The sequence below is a fragment of the Myxine glutinosa genome, chromosome 2 (genome assembly GCF_964187855.1).
Source record: "Myxine glutinosa chromosome 2, kmMyxGlut1.1, whole genome shotgun sequence".
NCBI lineage: Eukaryota > Metazoa > Chordata > Myxini > Myxiniformes > Myxinidae > Myxine > Myxine glutinosa.
In genome coordinates, this window is record NC_136262.1 from 132,050,628 (window position 1) to 132,067,435 (window position 16,808).

The 16,808-nt window shown below is 56.1% G+C and overlaps 1 protein-coding gene across 1 annotated transcript in view; it reads left to right on the plus strand.

Moving 5' to 3' along the window:
- LOC137422284 (palmitoyltransferase ZDHHC1) overlaps positions 1 to 16,808 on the plus strand; it is an 82,914-nt gene that overhangs the window by 27,330 nt on the left and 38,776 nt on the right. Inside the window, exons 4-6 of the mRNA XM_078772637.1 lie at positions 15,135 to 15,259; positions 15,565 to 15,720; positions 16,003 to 16,154. Of these exons, the coding sequence (XP_078628763.1) occupies positions 15,135 to 15,259; positions 15,565 to 15,720; positions 16,003 to 16,154 (433 nt within the window). The remainder of the gene's footprint in view (positions 1 to 15,134; positions 15,260 to 15,564; positions 15,721 to 16,002; positions 16,155 to 16,808) is intronic.

Below are 16,808 nucleotides of genomic sequence, written 5' to 3' on the forward strand. Positions count from 1 at the left end.
GCTACTCCTAGCCACGTTCGGCCTCACGGACGACGCACGGGCCGACTGCCTCCTGGATCTCCCCGAGCTCGGCGACACGCGCCCGTCGGTCCGAATGGACCATATGCTGTCACTGTTGGGCGACGAAGCCCCCGGTTCTCTATTCCGGGCGCTTTTCCATCGCCAACTTCCAGCACAGGTTCGCCTCGCGTTGGCCGGGACATTGCTAACGGAACCCCGAGCATTGGCAGCCGAGGCGGACAGGTACTTCGCGGCTGCGGACACGCGGGCGAGAGTCGGTGCGGCCGTCACGGACCTCGAGGCTGATGCTGCTGATGATGCTGATCCACAGCATCAGCTTACACAGCATACGCAGCATGCTGATATGCACCTCGTGACCGCCACCACGCCCCGCCCACCGCCGCGGCGAAAACCGCCACCGCGGGGAACACCGCCAACTCCACCGGCATGGCGGAGCCAGCCGCACTCCTCCAGCTCCACCACCTGGTGCTGGTTCCACGCCAAGTTCGGCCACGAGGCTCGGCAGTGTCATCCGCCATGCTCCTTCAACAGGTCGGGAAACGCCCGGGCCGGCGCTCAATAGTGGCGATGAGCGCCGGCCGTTCGAGCAGCCTGCTGTTCATAACGGACACCTTATCCGGGCGCCGTTACCTGTGCGACACGGGAGCGCAGGTGAGTGTCGTTCCCGCCGGTACGTCAGACAAGCACGCCGCGGGCGGGGGCCCCGCGCTGCTTGCCGCGAACGGGACGCCCATCCGTACGTACGGAAAACGCTGCCTCTCTGCGGTTCGGAGGGCAGGTTTTCCGATGGATGTTCGTCACCGCCAACGTGCCCATGGCACTGCTTGGCGCGGACTTCCTGTGCGCTAATGGGCTCCTGGTCGACGTAAAGCGCAGATGTCTTGTCCAGGCCGAGACGTTCAGCTCGCTCGCTTGTGCGCTGCCCAGCTCGTCGAGCAGCTCAACGAGCGGCTCGCCGAGCGGCTTGCCAAGCGGCTTGCCGAACGGTTCGGTTCCGGCCACGTTGATCTGTACGCTTCCGGCAGCGGACAAATTCACCCGCCTCCTCGCCGGCTTCCCGGCCCTCACGCGGCCCACCTTCTCGGCGGGGGCCGTCAAGCACGGGGTGACCCATCACATCCCCACCGTCGGGCCACCGGTCTACGCCCGGGCACGCCGCCTCGAGCTGACGAAGCTGGCGGTGGCAAAAGCGGGGTTCGCTACCCTGGAGCGACTCGGCATCGTTCGGCGCTCGGAGAGTGCTTGGGCGTCACCGCTGCACATCGTGCCGAAGCCCGGCGGGGGATGGCGACTGTGCGGGGACTATCGCCGTCTCAATGATGCCACCACTCCCGACCGCTACCCCATCCCCCACATTCAGGACTTTTCCGCCCGTTTGGCGGGCATGTCCTTCTTCTCGAAGGTGGACCTCATACGCGGCTACCATCAGGTCCCCGTCAGGCCGGAGGACGTCCCGAAGACGGTGGTCATCACGCCATTCGGACTCTTCGAGTTCCTGCGGATGCCCTTCGGTCTGAAGAATGCGGCTCAGGCGTTCTAGCGACTGATGGACAGCGTCCTGCGCGACTTGGATTTTGTCTACGTCTACCTGGACGATATCCTCGTCGCCAGCGCGTCCCGCGAAGAGCACCTACGCCACCTCCGCACGCTCTTCGAACGCCTGGGCCAGCATGGCCTGATTGTGAACCCCGCAAAGTGCCGGTTCGGCGTCGCCGTAATCGATTTTCTGGGGCACCGTGTCACCAGGCACGGAGCCGTCCCCCTGCCGGCCAAGGTGGAGGCGGTGAAGGGGTTTCCGCGCCCCCGCACGATCAGAGGGCTGCAGGAGTTCCTGGGCATGGTGAACTTTTACCATCGGTTCCTGCCCCGTATCGCCCAGCTCCTGCGCACCCTGCACGAAGCTCTCCGAGGTAAGCCGGGCAAAGGCGACGTTACCTGGACCGAGCAGATGGACACGGCGTTCAAGGGCGCGAAGCTCGCCTTGGCTAACGCCACCATGCTCGCGCACCCGGCGCCCGATGCACCAATCGCCCTCACCACCGACGCCTCGGACTACGCGGTGGGCGCGGTGCATGAGCAATGGGTGCGTGGAGCTTGGCAACCGCTGGCGTTCTTTAGCCGGCAGCTTCGCCCGCCCGAACGCCGTTACAGTACCTTCGACCGCGAGTTGCTCGGGCTTCACTTGGCGGTCAGGCACTTCCGCCATCTGCTCGAGGGCCGTGCGTTCACAGCCTTCGTCGACCACAAGCCGCTGATCTTCGCGATGGGCAAGGTCACCGAGCTGTGGTTGGCCCGGCAGCAGCGTCACCTCTCGGCCGTGTCCGAGTACACGACGGACATCCGGCACGTCGCGGGGAAGGACAACCCGGTGGCGGATTGCCTTTCCCGGGCCGTCGCCCACGCAGTCCACCTCGGCATCGACTATGCCCGGATGGCAGCGGACCAGGCCGCTGACCCCGACGTCCAGGCCTTGCGGACCGCCGTCACGGGCCTCCGCGTCACCGAGGTGCCGTTCGACGGCGCGGGCGCGGCCCTCTTGTGCGACATCTCCCTCGGGCGGCCTCGCCCCATCGTGCCCGCGGGCTGGCAGCGCCAGGTGTTTGACGCCATCCACGGCCTGTCCCACCCGGGCGCGAGGGCCTCCCAAAGGTTGATCGTCGACAAGTTCATCTGGCAAGGCCTCCGGAAGGCCGTCCGCGGCTGGGCCAGGACGTGCCTCGCGTGCCAGCGCGCCAAGGTGCACCGGCACACCCAGGTCCCGTTGGCCCCGTTCACGGTGCCGGAACGCCGGTTTGACCACGTCCACGTGGACCTGGTGGGACCTCTGCCCCTCTCGCGGGGTTTCACCCATGTCCTCACCATGGTGGACCACACCACCCGGTGACCGGAGGCCGTGCCCTTGGCATCGACGACGGCGGCGGACGTCGCGCAGGCTTTCATCGCCACCTGGGTCGCCCGGTTCGGCGCCCCCTCAGACATCTCGTCCGACCGCGGCCCCCAGTTCACCTCGGAGCTCTGGGGGGCGGTCGTGCAGGGGCTCGGGGTCCGGCTGCACCGAACCACGGCCTACCACCCCCAGGCTAACGGCCTGTGTGAGCGATTTCACCGCTCATTGAAGGCCGCGCTCCGGGCCACCCTCCGCGACGGCGGCTGGGTCGACAGGCTCCCCTGGGTCCTGCTGGGCCTCCGGACGGCGCCCAAGGAGGACCTGCGCGCATCCGCGGCGGAGTTGGTCTTCGGGCAACCGCTGCGGGTGCCGGGCGAGTTCCTCCCCGACTCCACGGCACCATGGTCCGCGGCACAGCAGCGCTTCGCTCTGCAAGAGACCGCCCAGAGGTTCGCCCCGGTGCCAACGGCATGCCACGGGCACCCACCGACGCACGTCGCCCCGGAGCTTCGCACGGCGGAGTACGTCTTCGTCCGCCACGATGCCCACCGGACACCACTGCGGCCCCCGTACGACGGGCCTTTCCACGTGCTGGAGACCGGGGCGAAGCATTTTACCCTGGACATCGGCGGTACTCCTGACCGCGTTTCTGTAGACCGCCTCAAGCCGGCCCACCTCGACGTGGACCATCCACCGCCAGTGGCCCGACCCCCGGCACCGCCCAGCCCTGCCGCCATGCCGCCCCCCGGTCCTGCACCCATCCCAGGGGCAGCCAGGGGCATCCCACCTGGCATCCCTGCACCCCGGACGCCGCCGATCGCCAGGGGGCGCTTCGGCCGGGTCATCCGTTTGCCCCGCAAACTGGCCCTCCAGGTGCACGGGAATTCTGGGGGGGCGCGTGTGGCGGACACGAAAGCCCACTGGCGTGGTGACATCATTCCGCGCACCAAGTGGGCGGCGGCCACGCCCGAGGGGTAGGCGTGGCCTGAGGATATACACGGGGCGCGCAGCCCGGAGCGCGCTAGTGTTACAGTGAGCTCCTGAAATAAAGACGCTTATAAGTTACCGCTTGTCCGCTTCCTCCTTGCTCGCAAGCAGCACGCGTAACGCCGCGCTTTACCCTTGTATTATTTTCCATTTCTTTCTAAACCTGGATTCCCGTTTGAGTTCGTTCCCTCTCCAGACAAGCACTTCCACCTCTTCTCTTCGTTCTTGCTCCTGTGCTGTGACAGCAAAATTTGTGTTTGGTCGTCGCCTCAATTAAAGCCGTTTGGTCATTCGCGAGCCCTGGTATTAACCGGAGGGTATTCAACAACAACAACAACAACATGCATTTTAAGGCCATTTTCCCTGCTAGAGCGGGGGTTAGCCTTGCGGTCCCCATGACAATCTTCTCCATTTTGCCCTATTTTCTGCATCTCTCCTTGTTAACCCCCTTGCCCGCATTTCTTCTTCCACCATCTTTAGCCAAGTCTTTCTCGGTCTTCCCCGTCCTCTACTTCCTTCTACATTAACTTCCATCACTCTTCTCAACCAGTCACTTTCATCCTTCCTCAACACATGACCAAACCATCTCAACCTGTTCCTCTTCACAGCATCAATCACAGGCAATATTCCCATCATCTTTCGCAATTCATCATTTGTCTTCCTCTCTCTCAACGATACTCCGCACATCCATCGAACCATTCGCATTTCCACCCTTTCCAGCCTTCGTTGCTGCTCTACGTTCATCACCCATGTCTCGCTCCCATAAATCATAACACTTCTCACACATGCAGCATACACCTTTCCCTTCAGCTTCAGCGACACTCTCCTCCTCATCAGCACGCCACTCAGTTCCCGAAACTTCTTCCATGCACATCTCACTCGAGCAACCGTTGCCGAGTCTGATCCACCTTCTCCATTCAGCATGTCTCCGAGGTAGCAAAATGTTTTCACACCTTCCAGCTTCACGCCGTCTCCAAGATCCAACTCAACATTTCCTCCATCTGCAGCTCCCTCTGTGCACACCTTACATTTGAATGTAGCTGCCACACTGGTAAATGACCCTCTCAGACCACTACATTTTTGATAAACCCAATCAGCGCACATTGTACATTGAATGGAGTTCACTCCGACACCCTTCCTGCACACAGCACACGGCCACTTCCCAGTTCTTTCCACCTCACCACATGCTTTACCACTTGCCATCACCTTCGTCTTTCCGATATTCACCTTCAGACCTTTTGTCTCCATACATTCCTTCCACTTGTTCATCTTTTCCTTCAGTCCATCCATACTTTCCGCAATCAACACCAGATCATCTGCATACAACAACTCCCACGGTAAACCCTCCTTTACATTCTGAGCCAGCACCTCCATCACAGCTACAAATAGTAGAGGACTTAGTACCGACCCCTGATGCACTCCCACCTTAACCTCAAACTCACCACTGTTCCCGTCCTTCGTCCTTACAGCTGTGCGCGCTCTTTTGTACATTTCCATCACTACTCTGATCAACCATTCCTCCACTCATAACTTCCTCAATGCCCATGTCAATACTTTGCGTGGAACCCTATCGAATGCTTTCTCCAGATCAACAAATCCAAAAAACAACTTCTTCCTCTTATCCATGTACTTCTCCTGCAACTGCCTCGCAATGAAAAGCGCATCTGTCGTTCCTCTTCCTGGCATAAATCCAAACTGCATTTCGTCGATCTTCGCTTTCTTCCTTATCCTCCTCTCCAACACCCTTTCCAATACCTTCATTCCATGCTCCAATAACTTTATCGCTCGGTACGAGCCACACTCCAGAGGGTCACCTTTCCCCTTGTATAGAGGGACGAGGGTACTCAGTTCCCAAATCACTGGAATGCGGCCTTCTTTCACCACCAGATTACAGATCTCTGTTATTCTCTTCACACCCCAACTTCCTACTGCCTTCAACATATCTCCCACAACTCCCGTCGGCCCTCCCGCTATTCCACTCTTCATTGCTTTTATCGCTTCCTCAACTTCCTTCTCAGTTATCTTCTCTGCCGGTCCTAAAACTGGGTTACTCTCTATGTTGCCATCCCATTCATTCTCTGTATTCAACAGCATTTCCATATATCTTTTCCATCTTCCTTTAATTCCATCTGGGTCGACAACGATTTGTCCCACTTCATCCTTCAAGCAACTCACCCCCATCACATCACACCTCTCTTTCGCTATGTGCTTTGCAATCCTGAATACTGCTTTCTGACCCTCTTCCGAATCCAAGCGTTCTCCGAACATTTTCCTACATGCCTCCTGCGCCTTTGCTACCTCTTTCTTTGCAGCCTTCCTGGCTTCCTTATAACTTTCATGCTCTGCTGTTTCTGCTCCCGTACCCTTCGCCTTCTGCCACTCCTTGAACTTCTTCCTCTTCTCGTCAATCCTCTTTCCAACTTCAACATCCCACCACCATGTTTCCGAGTGCCTCGGTGGTCCTTTTGTCCATCCACATACCTCACCAACGGCTCCCAACAGACTAGCTTTCATTGACATCCAACCACTTTCAAGCTCAACCACATCATCCTCTACCCTCCTCAGCCTCTCTTTTAATGCCTCCCTTACTGTCACCTCTTTCAACCTCCACACCTGCATTCTCGGTTGGTACTTCACCCGCCGAGCTCTCCTCGCACCTTTCACCCTTATATCGCAGACAACCAAGTGGTGCTGTGAAACAGCCTCCTCCCCCGGGATCACCTTTGTGTCCCGGAGGTGCCCCCTATCCCGCCTACGCACCATCAGGTAGTCAACGGTTGTCGTCGACCCACCTGACGTGTATGTAACAAGCTTATTATCCTCTTTCTGGAACTGAGTATTACAAATCAACAACTCAGCTCCATCAGCAAACTCCAAAATCCTTTTACCTTCTCCATTTCTCACACCATATCCGTAACCCCCATGAACTCCCTCAAAACCATCCATACTCCTTCCCACATGTCCATTTAGGTCTCCTCCTACCACAACAACTTCCTCATCTTTCACGTTTTCCATCAGCTTCTCAATTGCACACCAGAACTTGTCCTTCTCTTCATCGCTCCGACCAGCCTGCGGAGCATATCCCGAGATGACGTTCACCAAGAGCTTTCCAATCATCATTTTCACCATCATCAACCTATCACTCACTCTAGTCACACTCACCACACTGTCTACAAACTCCTCAGAAAACAGGACACCAACACCATTCACGCCCTCCGGGCACCCATGCCACACAAACTTGTATTTCTGTCCCTGCCTACCCTTCACCATTCTCACACCACTTCCCTTCCATCTCGTCTCTTGCACACAACATATGTCCACTCTTCTTCTGACCAATACTTCCACCACTTCTCCTGATCTCCCTGTCATTGTCCCTACATTCCATGTCCCAAACCCCAGAAACCGATCTCCACTTCGGGCTGCACCCTGCCCATATGTACTTGTAATTGGCATGGTTCTCTTTTTGAGGCAATGTTTTTATGGCCGGATGCCCTTCCTGACGCCAACCGTCTTAGTCGTCTCTTACGACACGCAGGGATACGGTGTACCTATTCTGACCAGGGTACACACTGGGAAACGTTTAAAACATGGAAATTCTGGGGGGGGGGGGGGGGCGGCGTCAGCATCACGGCTGCGGTTTAAACATATTCCAACAATATCCAAACAGAACCATGAAAACCATGAAAAACAATCTGGGAAAAGTCTCCAAGCGAGAACGTGGATTTGAGAAAGCAGGAGAAGAGGCGGAAGAAAAACGAGATACAGGGGGCGGGGCACAAGTCGAGACGAGGAGGAGAGCGAACAAGCACGTGTCCGGGAGGAGAGAAAGAATCAATATATAATTCTTTGTCTAGGGAGGTGAGGTGAGGGGGAGAAAACAAAATAAAAGAAACAAGCAATACAGCGAAGGAAATAACCCAAACCGACAAAACACCGACGGGGGGAGGGAAGCCCCAAGTCACCAGGCCGCGCACGAGGTACGACCCAGAAAACAATTAATTACACACAAGTCTGCACGAACCACAAACCAACACCAACTAGAAACGCACAATAACACGTACACAGCAAAATAACCAGTGGAAATTTGACAAAGACAAAAATGGGAAAACACTCAAACTTCGATGCCGTGGAGAGCTCGAAGCACGCCTCACTCGCTCGAGGAACCGGAAGTCTTCACACGTATTCACACGACAATATTATACTTCACCTGCGCAGACAACTTGATGCAAGCCAACTCTTCTGTTTTTGAAGGGTTTTTTATTTGATCCAATATGGCTGCCAGACCACGTGAGCGATGACATCGTAAATTTATATTCTCCAATATAATTGTTGCGTAGATCATGCTCAAGTACATGTCAAACTGATCAGACTAAGCGTTGTCCCTGTCAAATGATGACGTTGAAGGGGCTGTGCTCCAACGCGAGTCGAAAGGATTGACGCGACCAAAGACGGAAATTCGTCCGAGTTGCTTTACTGCATGTATCAAACTCGGGTACTCTGAAAAGCCCGTTTATCGGGCAGCAATATATATACACATTTATGCCGGAGCGTTTGCCCAGGAAAAGCGAGACCGGGCATGCCCGGGTGTCAAGGGCGAGTCCTGGAAAGGCGAGTCTGGACCTGCCCGGGCATCCTGGGCGAGCCTTGGAAAGGCGAGGCTGGGCGTGCCCGGGCGTTCTGGGCGAGCGCTGGAAAGGCGAGAGCGGGCATGCCCCGGCGTCCTGGGCGAGCCCTGGAAAGACGAGACTGGGCGAGCCCTGGAAAGATGAGACTGGGCGAGCCCTGGAAAGATGAGACCGGGCGTGCCCGGGAGGTTCGGGCGAGCCCGGGAACAGCGAGTCCGGGCATGCCCGGGAGAGGCGCGTCTGGGCCCATCTGGACGAGCCCGCCATGGCGATTGCGCCCTGGCCGCGTCCTGGTAGGTGCAAGGCGATTGTGTACACCCAGCGGTAACCGCTACACACGCCCCTCCAGAATCGACCTGCACCGGCAGGGTCAATTTCAGGGGGGTCCGGATGACCCGGCCGAAGCGACCCCTGGAGGGTCGTGGGGGGGGGGGGGGTCCGATGTGGTGGTGGGTGGACGAGCGGGGGGAACTGTGGACGGGGGGCGGCCTCGCCGCGGAGGAAGGGCCAACCGTGGTGGTCGGTCGACGTCCACGTGCGCCGGTTTGAGGCGGTCCACAGAAATCCGGTCCGACCGGCCGCCGAAGTCGACGACGAATGACTTGTCGCCCCGTCGCAGGACCCGGAAGGGCCCGTCGTACGGCGGCCGGAGTGGCCCCCGGTGTGCGTCATGACGCACAAAGACGTACTCCGCTGTGCGAAGCGCCGGGGGGGACGTAGGACTGGGGGCCACCGTGGCGGGACGTTGGCACGGGGGCAAATCGTCGGGCGGCCTCCTGGAGGTCCGAGCGCTGGCGAGCGGCGGACCAGGGACTGGTAGCGTCGGGCACGAACTCGCCCGGGACGCGGAGCGGCTGGCCGTAGACGAGCTCGGCGGTGGACGCCTGGAGGTCCTCCTTGGGGGCCGTGCGGAGGCCCAAAAGGACCCACGGCAGCCGGTCGGTCCAACCGTCGTCCTGAAGGCCGGCCATGAGCGCAGCCTTCATGGAGCGGTGAAAACGCTCGCACAACCCATTGGCTTGGGGGTGGTAGGCCGTGGTACGGTGGAGCCGGACTCCCAGGTTGCGGGCGACCGCGCCCCACAGCTCGGAGGTGAACTGCGGACCGCGGTCCGAAGAGATGTCCGCTGGCGCGCCGAAACGGGCGACCCAGGTGGCGATGAAAGCCTGTGCCACGTCGACGGTGGTGGTGGAAACGAGAGTAACGGCCTCCGGCCACCTGGTGGTCCTGTCCACCATGGTGAGCAGGTGTGTGAAACCCCGCGAAGGGGGAAGGGGGCCAACCAGGTCCACGTGGATGTGGTCGAAACGCCGTTCAGGCACGGGGAAAGGTGCCAGCGGGGCCTGGGTGTGGCGGTGGACCTTGGCCCGCTGGCAGGCCGTGCAGGCGTTGGCCCAGTCGCGGACGTCCCGTCGAAGGCCGTGCCAGACGAAACGCACCGACATCAGCTTCTGAGAAGCTTTCCGGCCTGGGTGAGAAAGGCCGTGGATGGAGGCGAAGATGCGGCGCTGCCAGGTAACAGGCACGATGGGGCGAGGCTGGCCCTGGGAGACGTCGCAGAGCAGGACAGTGTCCGCGAAGGGGATGTCGGCCAGGCGGAGGCCCGTGTCCGCCGCCCGGAGGGCCTGCACCGTGGCGTCGGTGGTCTGGTCGGCCGCCATGAGCGCGAAGTCCACGCCGAGGTGGACCGCGTTCGCGCTGGCCCGAGAAAGACAGTCGGCCACGGCGTTGTCTTTGCCGGCGACGTGCCGGATGTCCGTGGTAAATTCCGACACGGCGGAGAGGTGGCGCTGCTGGCGGGCCGACCACGGCTCCGTGACTTTGGCCATTGCGTAAACCAATGGCTTGTGGTCGACGAAAGCCGTGAACGGGCGGCCCTCCAGGAGGTGGCGGAAATGGCGAACGGCCAGGAATAGACCGAGGAGCTCGCGGTCGAACGTGCTGTATGTTAACTCGTTCGGCCGGAGTTGCCGGCTGAAAAAAGCGAGTGGCTGCCAAACCCCGTCCACCCATTGTTCATGGACGGCGCCCACCGCATAGTTGGAGGCGTCCGTAGTGAGGGCGATGGGCGCGTTGAGCACCGGGTGAGCCAGCAGCGTTGCGTCGGCGAGGGCCCGCTTGGCGCTCGTGAATGCCGCGTCCATGGCCGCGGACCAGACGATGTCATGCTTGGCCGGCTTGCCCCGGAGGGCTTCATAAAGGGGCCGCATGAGCTGAGCAGCGCGGGGCACGAATCGGTGATAAAGATTCACCATGCCGAGGAACTCTTGCAGGGCCTTGATGGAGCGGGGACACGGGAACGTGGTGATGGCCTCGACCTTGGTCGGCAGCGGCACGGCCCCGGTCTTGGTGATGCGGTGGCCCAAAAAGTCAACAGTCGTCGTGCCAAAGTGGCATTTGGCCGGCTTGACAATTAAGCCGTGCTCGCTGAGGCGACCGAACAGTGTTCGGAGGTGGAGGAGGTGCTCGGCTCGGGACATGCTGGCGACGAGGATGTCGTCCAGATAGACGAAAAGAAATGGCAGGTCGCGCAGCACGCCGTCCATCAAGCGTTGGAACGCCTGGGCCGTGTTCTTGAGGCCAAACGGCATCCTCAAAAATTCGAACAGGCCGAACGGCGTGATGACGGCCGTCTTCGGGACGTCGGCCGGCCGGACAGGTACCTGGTGGTATCCCCGTATCAGGTCAACTTTTGAAAATATGACCCATCCCGCCAAACGGGCGGAAAAGTCTTGGATGTGCGGGATCGGGTACCTGTCGGGGGTGGTAGCGTCGTTGCGGCGGCGGTAGTCGCCACACGGGCGCCATCCGCCGCCCGGCTTTGGCACGATGTGCAGTGGTGAGGCCCACGCGCTATCGGAGCGTCGCACGATGCCGAGGCGCTCCAACGCGTCGAACTCGGCCTTCGCCATGGCGAGCTTGGCCAGGTTGAGGCGGCGGGCCCTGGCGTAGACCGGCGGGCCCGTAGTGGGTATGTGGTGCTCGATCCCATGTCGCACTGCGACGGCCGAAAACGTCGGCCGCATGAGGGCCGGGAATTCCGCGAGCAGGCGAGCGAACTCGTTCGCCGTCGGGAGGGCGCATGCCAGTTCGGTCGGCGCGGAGCTGCTCATTGTACACGCCAGGGAGCTGAAGGTCTCGGCGTTGACAAGGCGACGTCGTTTGATGTCGACCAGCAGCCCGTGCGCGCAGAGGAAGTCGGCGCCCAGCAAAGCCATGGGGACGCTGGCGGTCACAAAGGTCCACTGAAAGTGCTGGCTGCCGAAGCAGAGGGTGACGTTGCGCGGGCCGAAGGTGCGTATGGCCGATCCATTAGCAGCGACCAAAGAGGGGCCGCAAACGGCGTTCCGCCTGTCCTGCTCGGAGGCGGGTATGACGCTCTGTTGGGCGCCGGTGTCACAAAGGAAACGCCGCCCGGACGCTTTGTCCTTAATAAAAAGCAAGTTGCCCGAGTGGCCGGCGCTCATGGCTGGTAATGAACGCCGGCCCGGCCGTTTCCCGACTTGCCGAAAGTGCACGGGGGTCGGCATGTCCGAGCCTTGTGTCCGAACCTGGCGTGGTAATAACACCACGCCTGGTCAGGTGGAGGCCCCGGCCGTCGTGTTGGAAGCGGTCGGCACGGCGTGGCGGCTGCGAGTTACACCGGCAAGTCGGCCTCCAATCGCACAGGGCACTCGGGCGTCGTGGGCGTCGCCTCGGACGGCGGCGGGCTCCAGGTAGCCGCTCCGACGTGCTGGCCTGCCGAGGAGATCTTGTCGGCTTCCCTGGCGAGGGCGCGGGGATCCGTGATCGACGTGCCCGCCAGGGCGAGGCGTACCTGGTTAGGCAGCTGGCGGAGGAACAGCTCTCGGAACAGAAAATCCGGAGAGTGCTCGCCGAGCAACGAGAGCATGTAGTCCATTCGCTCGGACGGGCGCGTGTCGCCGAGCTCGGGCAGGTCGAGCAGGCGACGTGCGCGTTCCACCGGTGAGAGGGCGAAAGCGTCGAGGAGGAGCGCCTTCATCGCGTCATACTTGTCAGCAGCTGGCGGGCATTCGAGGAGGCTCAGGGCGCGGGCCGCGGTGGCGGAGCCGAGCGCTGCCACGACATGGTGGAAGCGGGTGTCGTCGGCGGTGATGCCTCGCAGGGCGAACTGGGAGTCCGCCTGGGTGAACCAAACAGCCACGTGAGCCTCCCAGAAGGTAGGCAGTTTAAGAGCCACTGCCGTGTCCATGTTCGGGGTCACCAATGAAGGAGCTGTGCTCCAACGCGAGTCGAAAGGATTGACGCGACCAAAGACGGAAATTCGCCCGAGTTGCTTTATTGCATGTATCAAACTCGGGTACTCTGAAATGCCCGTTTATCGGGCAGCAATATATATACACATTTATGCCGGAGCGTTTGCCCGGGAAAAGCGAGACCGGGCATGCCCGGGTGTCAATGGCGAGTCCTGGAAAGGCGAGTCTGGACCTGCCCGGGCGTCCTGGGCGAGCCTTGGAAAGGCGAGGCTGGGCGTGCCCGGGCGTTCTGGGCGAGCCCTGGAAAGGCGAGAGCGGGCATGTCCGGCGTCCTGGGCGAGCCCTGGAAAGACAAGACTGGGCATGCCCGGGAAAGACGAGACCGGGCGTGCCCGGGAGGTTCGGGCGAGCCCGGGAACAGCGAGTCCGGGCATGCCCGGGAGAGGCGTGTCTGGGCCCGTCTGGACGAGCCCGGCATGGCGATTGCGCCCTGGCCGCGTCCTGGTAGGTGCAAGGCGATTGTGTACACCCAGCGGTAACCGCTACAACGTCATAATTAAGGCAACAATGACATCATCGTTAACAACACTTATTCCTCAGGCGGAGTTCTTTACAATGAGCTACATTTCAATTTTTTCCATTGAGCCGTTTCGGGGATATAGAGGTGTAACATTTTTCCAAGATGGCGCCTGTATCACGTGACCTATGATGTCATAATTATCAAAATATTCTACAGTCGCTCCTATGGTCAGCATTTTGTGTCAATCGGACCAGACCAATGGTTGCTAAGAAAATGAATTTTTTAAAATGCAGACATGCACGCCACAAGTACACACGTACTCAACCGAATGCGTAACCCTGCTTTTCGCTTCGCGAGCGCACGATAACTACTTTGAGACCAAGGACCATAGGAAATTCACGAAATTCATAGGAAACCAAATCATAGGACAGGAAACTCCTATTACGCATGTACCAGCCAAATTGGAATTGTCTCCCTTTCATTAGAGGTCCCATGAGTACCCGTGTCACGTGACATCTCAATGCCTATACCACGGAAATTCACGAAGAAAAAGTCGAATAAATATAATTTATGATAGAAATATATACATTTTTTTAATGTTAAATTTTGTTGATATTTCTGTTCAATATTTTTAAGCTTGATAAATAAAATGTTTGTCTCTAAATATGTGCTTCATTGTGCTTGTCCAATGGATGCAAGTTGCATCCAGTGCAATGCCAGGTACCTTTTCTAGTAACATTATGAATGTGAAATTATTTTGAAAAACAATGAAAATATGACGCAATATTGTACACCCGCTCCTTTCCCATGCCATCTCCAGGCACTGCATGACGTCATTGCCGGGCACCGAAGGGGGCCCGGTAATGACACGCGCTGAAAGGGAGTACTCGGTTTTCACTCAGGTTTCCTTGTTTGTTTTCTTGCTTGTTTGTTTGTTTGTTTGTTTGTATGGGTGATATGATATCTCAGCCATCCTTTAAGCTAGGAAGATGAAATTTCGGCACAATAGTGAGCAAGTGCTTTGGCAAAAACGATATATATTTTTTTATTATTAAACAATTAATTGATGTTATTTAATTATTATCGATGAATTAAGTACTTATACATTTCCTTTCTCTTCTGGGCATTATCTCAGGCACCTTTTGAGTTAGGAAGCTGATATTTGGACATGGCAATGAACAAGTGATTTGGCTGTAAAGGCTATTTTTGATTTATTGATTAATCAATTAATCGATTGATTATTTAATTATTCGATTAATGACTTAATCAATTTTTTCCCAGTTACAGATTCGGATGAAACGGTGGTGGTTTAGGTATTCTATTAGCCAATTGATTAATTATTTAATTATTTCATGATTCTTATTTTTTCTTTTCATTATTAATCATTTATTTATTTTCTTTCTGATCTGGGCAATATCTCAGGCACCTTTTGAGCTAGGAAGCTAATATTTGGACACGACAGTGACCAAGTAATGTGGCTATAAAGGATATTTTTGATTTATTGATTAATCAATTAATCGATTAATTATTTATTGATTAATTTATTATTTAATATTTTCGATTAATGACTTATTTAATTAATCTTCAAAAAGTTGCAGCTTTGGATGAAGCACAGGTGGTTTCGGTATGCTATTAGCCAATTGGTTTAGGTATGCAATAATAAAATATTTTATGATCATTATTTATTGATATTAATTATGCAGTTAATCAAGCAATTATTGTACACCTCTCCCTCCCAATACAGTGTCTATGAGCTGCACGGCGGTATTGCCGCGCTGGAGGATATTTATTTATTTGGCATGGGGGCGGTGTACTTTGAATGTATGTGTACTTGTTTAAGTCTCTTGTCAATACTTGCTTTCTTTGTTCCACACAAGGTTGTTCATCAACACAGTGACCTCAGCACTGCTTACCTTGTTCTTCTTGCTTGCCGTACTGCTCTACATTTTTATACAGTACTTTCGGGAACCACACATTCTGCGCACAGACTCCCATTTCAGCCGTGAGTTCCAAGCAGAAATAACTATTTGGGCCTTGTAAAACTGCCAGGTTTGAGCAATAAAAATGATAGTAACTGTCTTATGAAGCATTTTTATGAAATTGTATTTGTGATGACATGCGTCTTTTGGCATCATGATTTAAGTTACCTGGTAGCTGACAGGTAATTCATGATATTAGTGGAAATGTTTGATGGAAAAAAAGGGTAACTATTCGTATATACTTTTCTAATCCATTGATTTTGCTAGGAGGCCAAACATTGCCCCCCCCCCCCCACCCTCATCAATTCACTGATTTGACTGTGTAAAGGTGTCAATGATTCAGACACCTGGCTTGTGTTCCTTCCTATTGCTGCGGTGCACACCACGGGTCCGTCATTGGTCGCAATTGCGGGAGGAACTACTCTTCTTAGCCTGCTATGTACCACAATGTTGCTGCATCTTCTCTGCTTCCATATCTTCCTGCGTGAGTCCGTAGATAGACGTTGTCTATCCTCTGTGTTTTATTCTACGTCTATCTCAAATGAGCAAATCAATTTGCTCATACAGTCATGTTTTCTTGTTCTAACAAAGGTTGTCCCTCTTCCATCTCCCGAGCCTCTGTTCTCCAGTGACTTCCAGCCTGCTTTTTCATGCTGCAAATAACTTTCAACTAGTTTTTCTTTCGCAGGCTTGGTTTATTCATGCAAATTAAGAGATTTTTAAACTAATTTCCCTCGGCCAACCTGATCCTATCCTGCTTCCCCAGGTTTCTGTGCATGCGGCCCTGCCACCGCAGTGGGGAAACATATGAGTACGTATGAATACGTCGTATGGCAGAGGCAGAAGTTAGAAGCGATGGAGACCGGCACTGGTGGGAATAGACAGACTGACGCTCAACAACAGCCCGTCTCTGTCGAGGTGAGTTCTCTCATCAAACAACGTTTCCCATGCACAAAATATCCTTTATCATTTCAAATGTACTCCGTGCTGCTGGTGATTAGTTATTTCTAAAAGTCGGTAACAAGGTTTCTAAATATGCCCTATCTTTGTTGGCTTTTTCATCGTCTTCTTCCCTTTGTATCCTCTTTTTGCTTTGGTGTATTCATTGTGCGAAGTTTGCTCTACATCGCCCATATTACGGCAGGCTTGTTATCACCTGATGCAGTGTGATGAGAAACCTAGTAGCTCGATACCAAGTCCTCCAAGGCTCCTAAAACTTTAGGATCGTTCATGCCTTTTTATCTTTCCAAAGGTTTGCTGTTGCTGGCAGATCTCTGGAATTACAAATTACTAGGGCATGCCCATACTATATACATATCTAAAATTATATCCCCCCCCCCCCCTCTATTTACATGAAATGGTTTGGTCCATTCGCAAAGCCAAAGCGAACGGCTTGCGAGTACGGTGACAATCCCCCCCCTCTATTTACATGAAATGGTTTGGTCCATTCGCAAAGCCAAAGCGAACGGCTTGCGAGTACGGTGACAATCCCCCCCCCTCTATTTACATGAAATGGTTTGGTCCAAAGCGAACGGCTTGCGGAGTTTGGTAAAGAAATCGCCATAGCTCGGT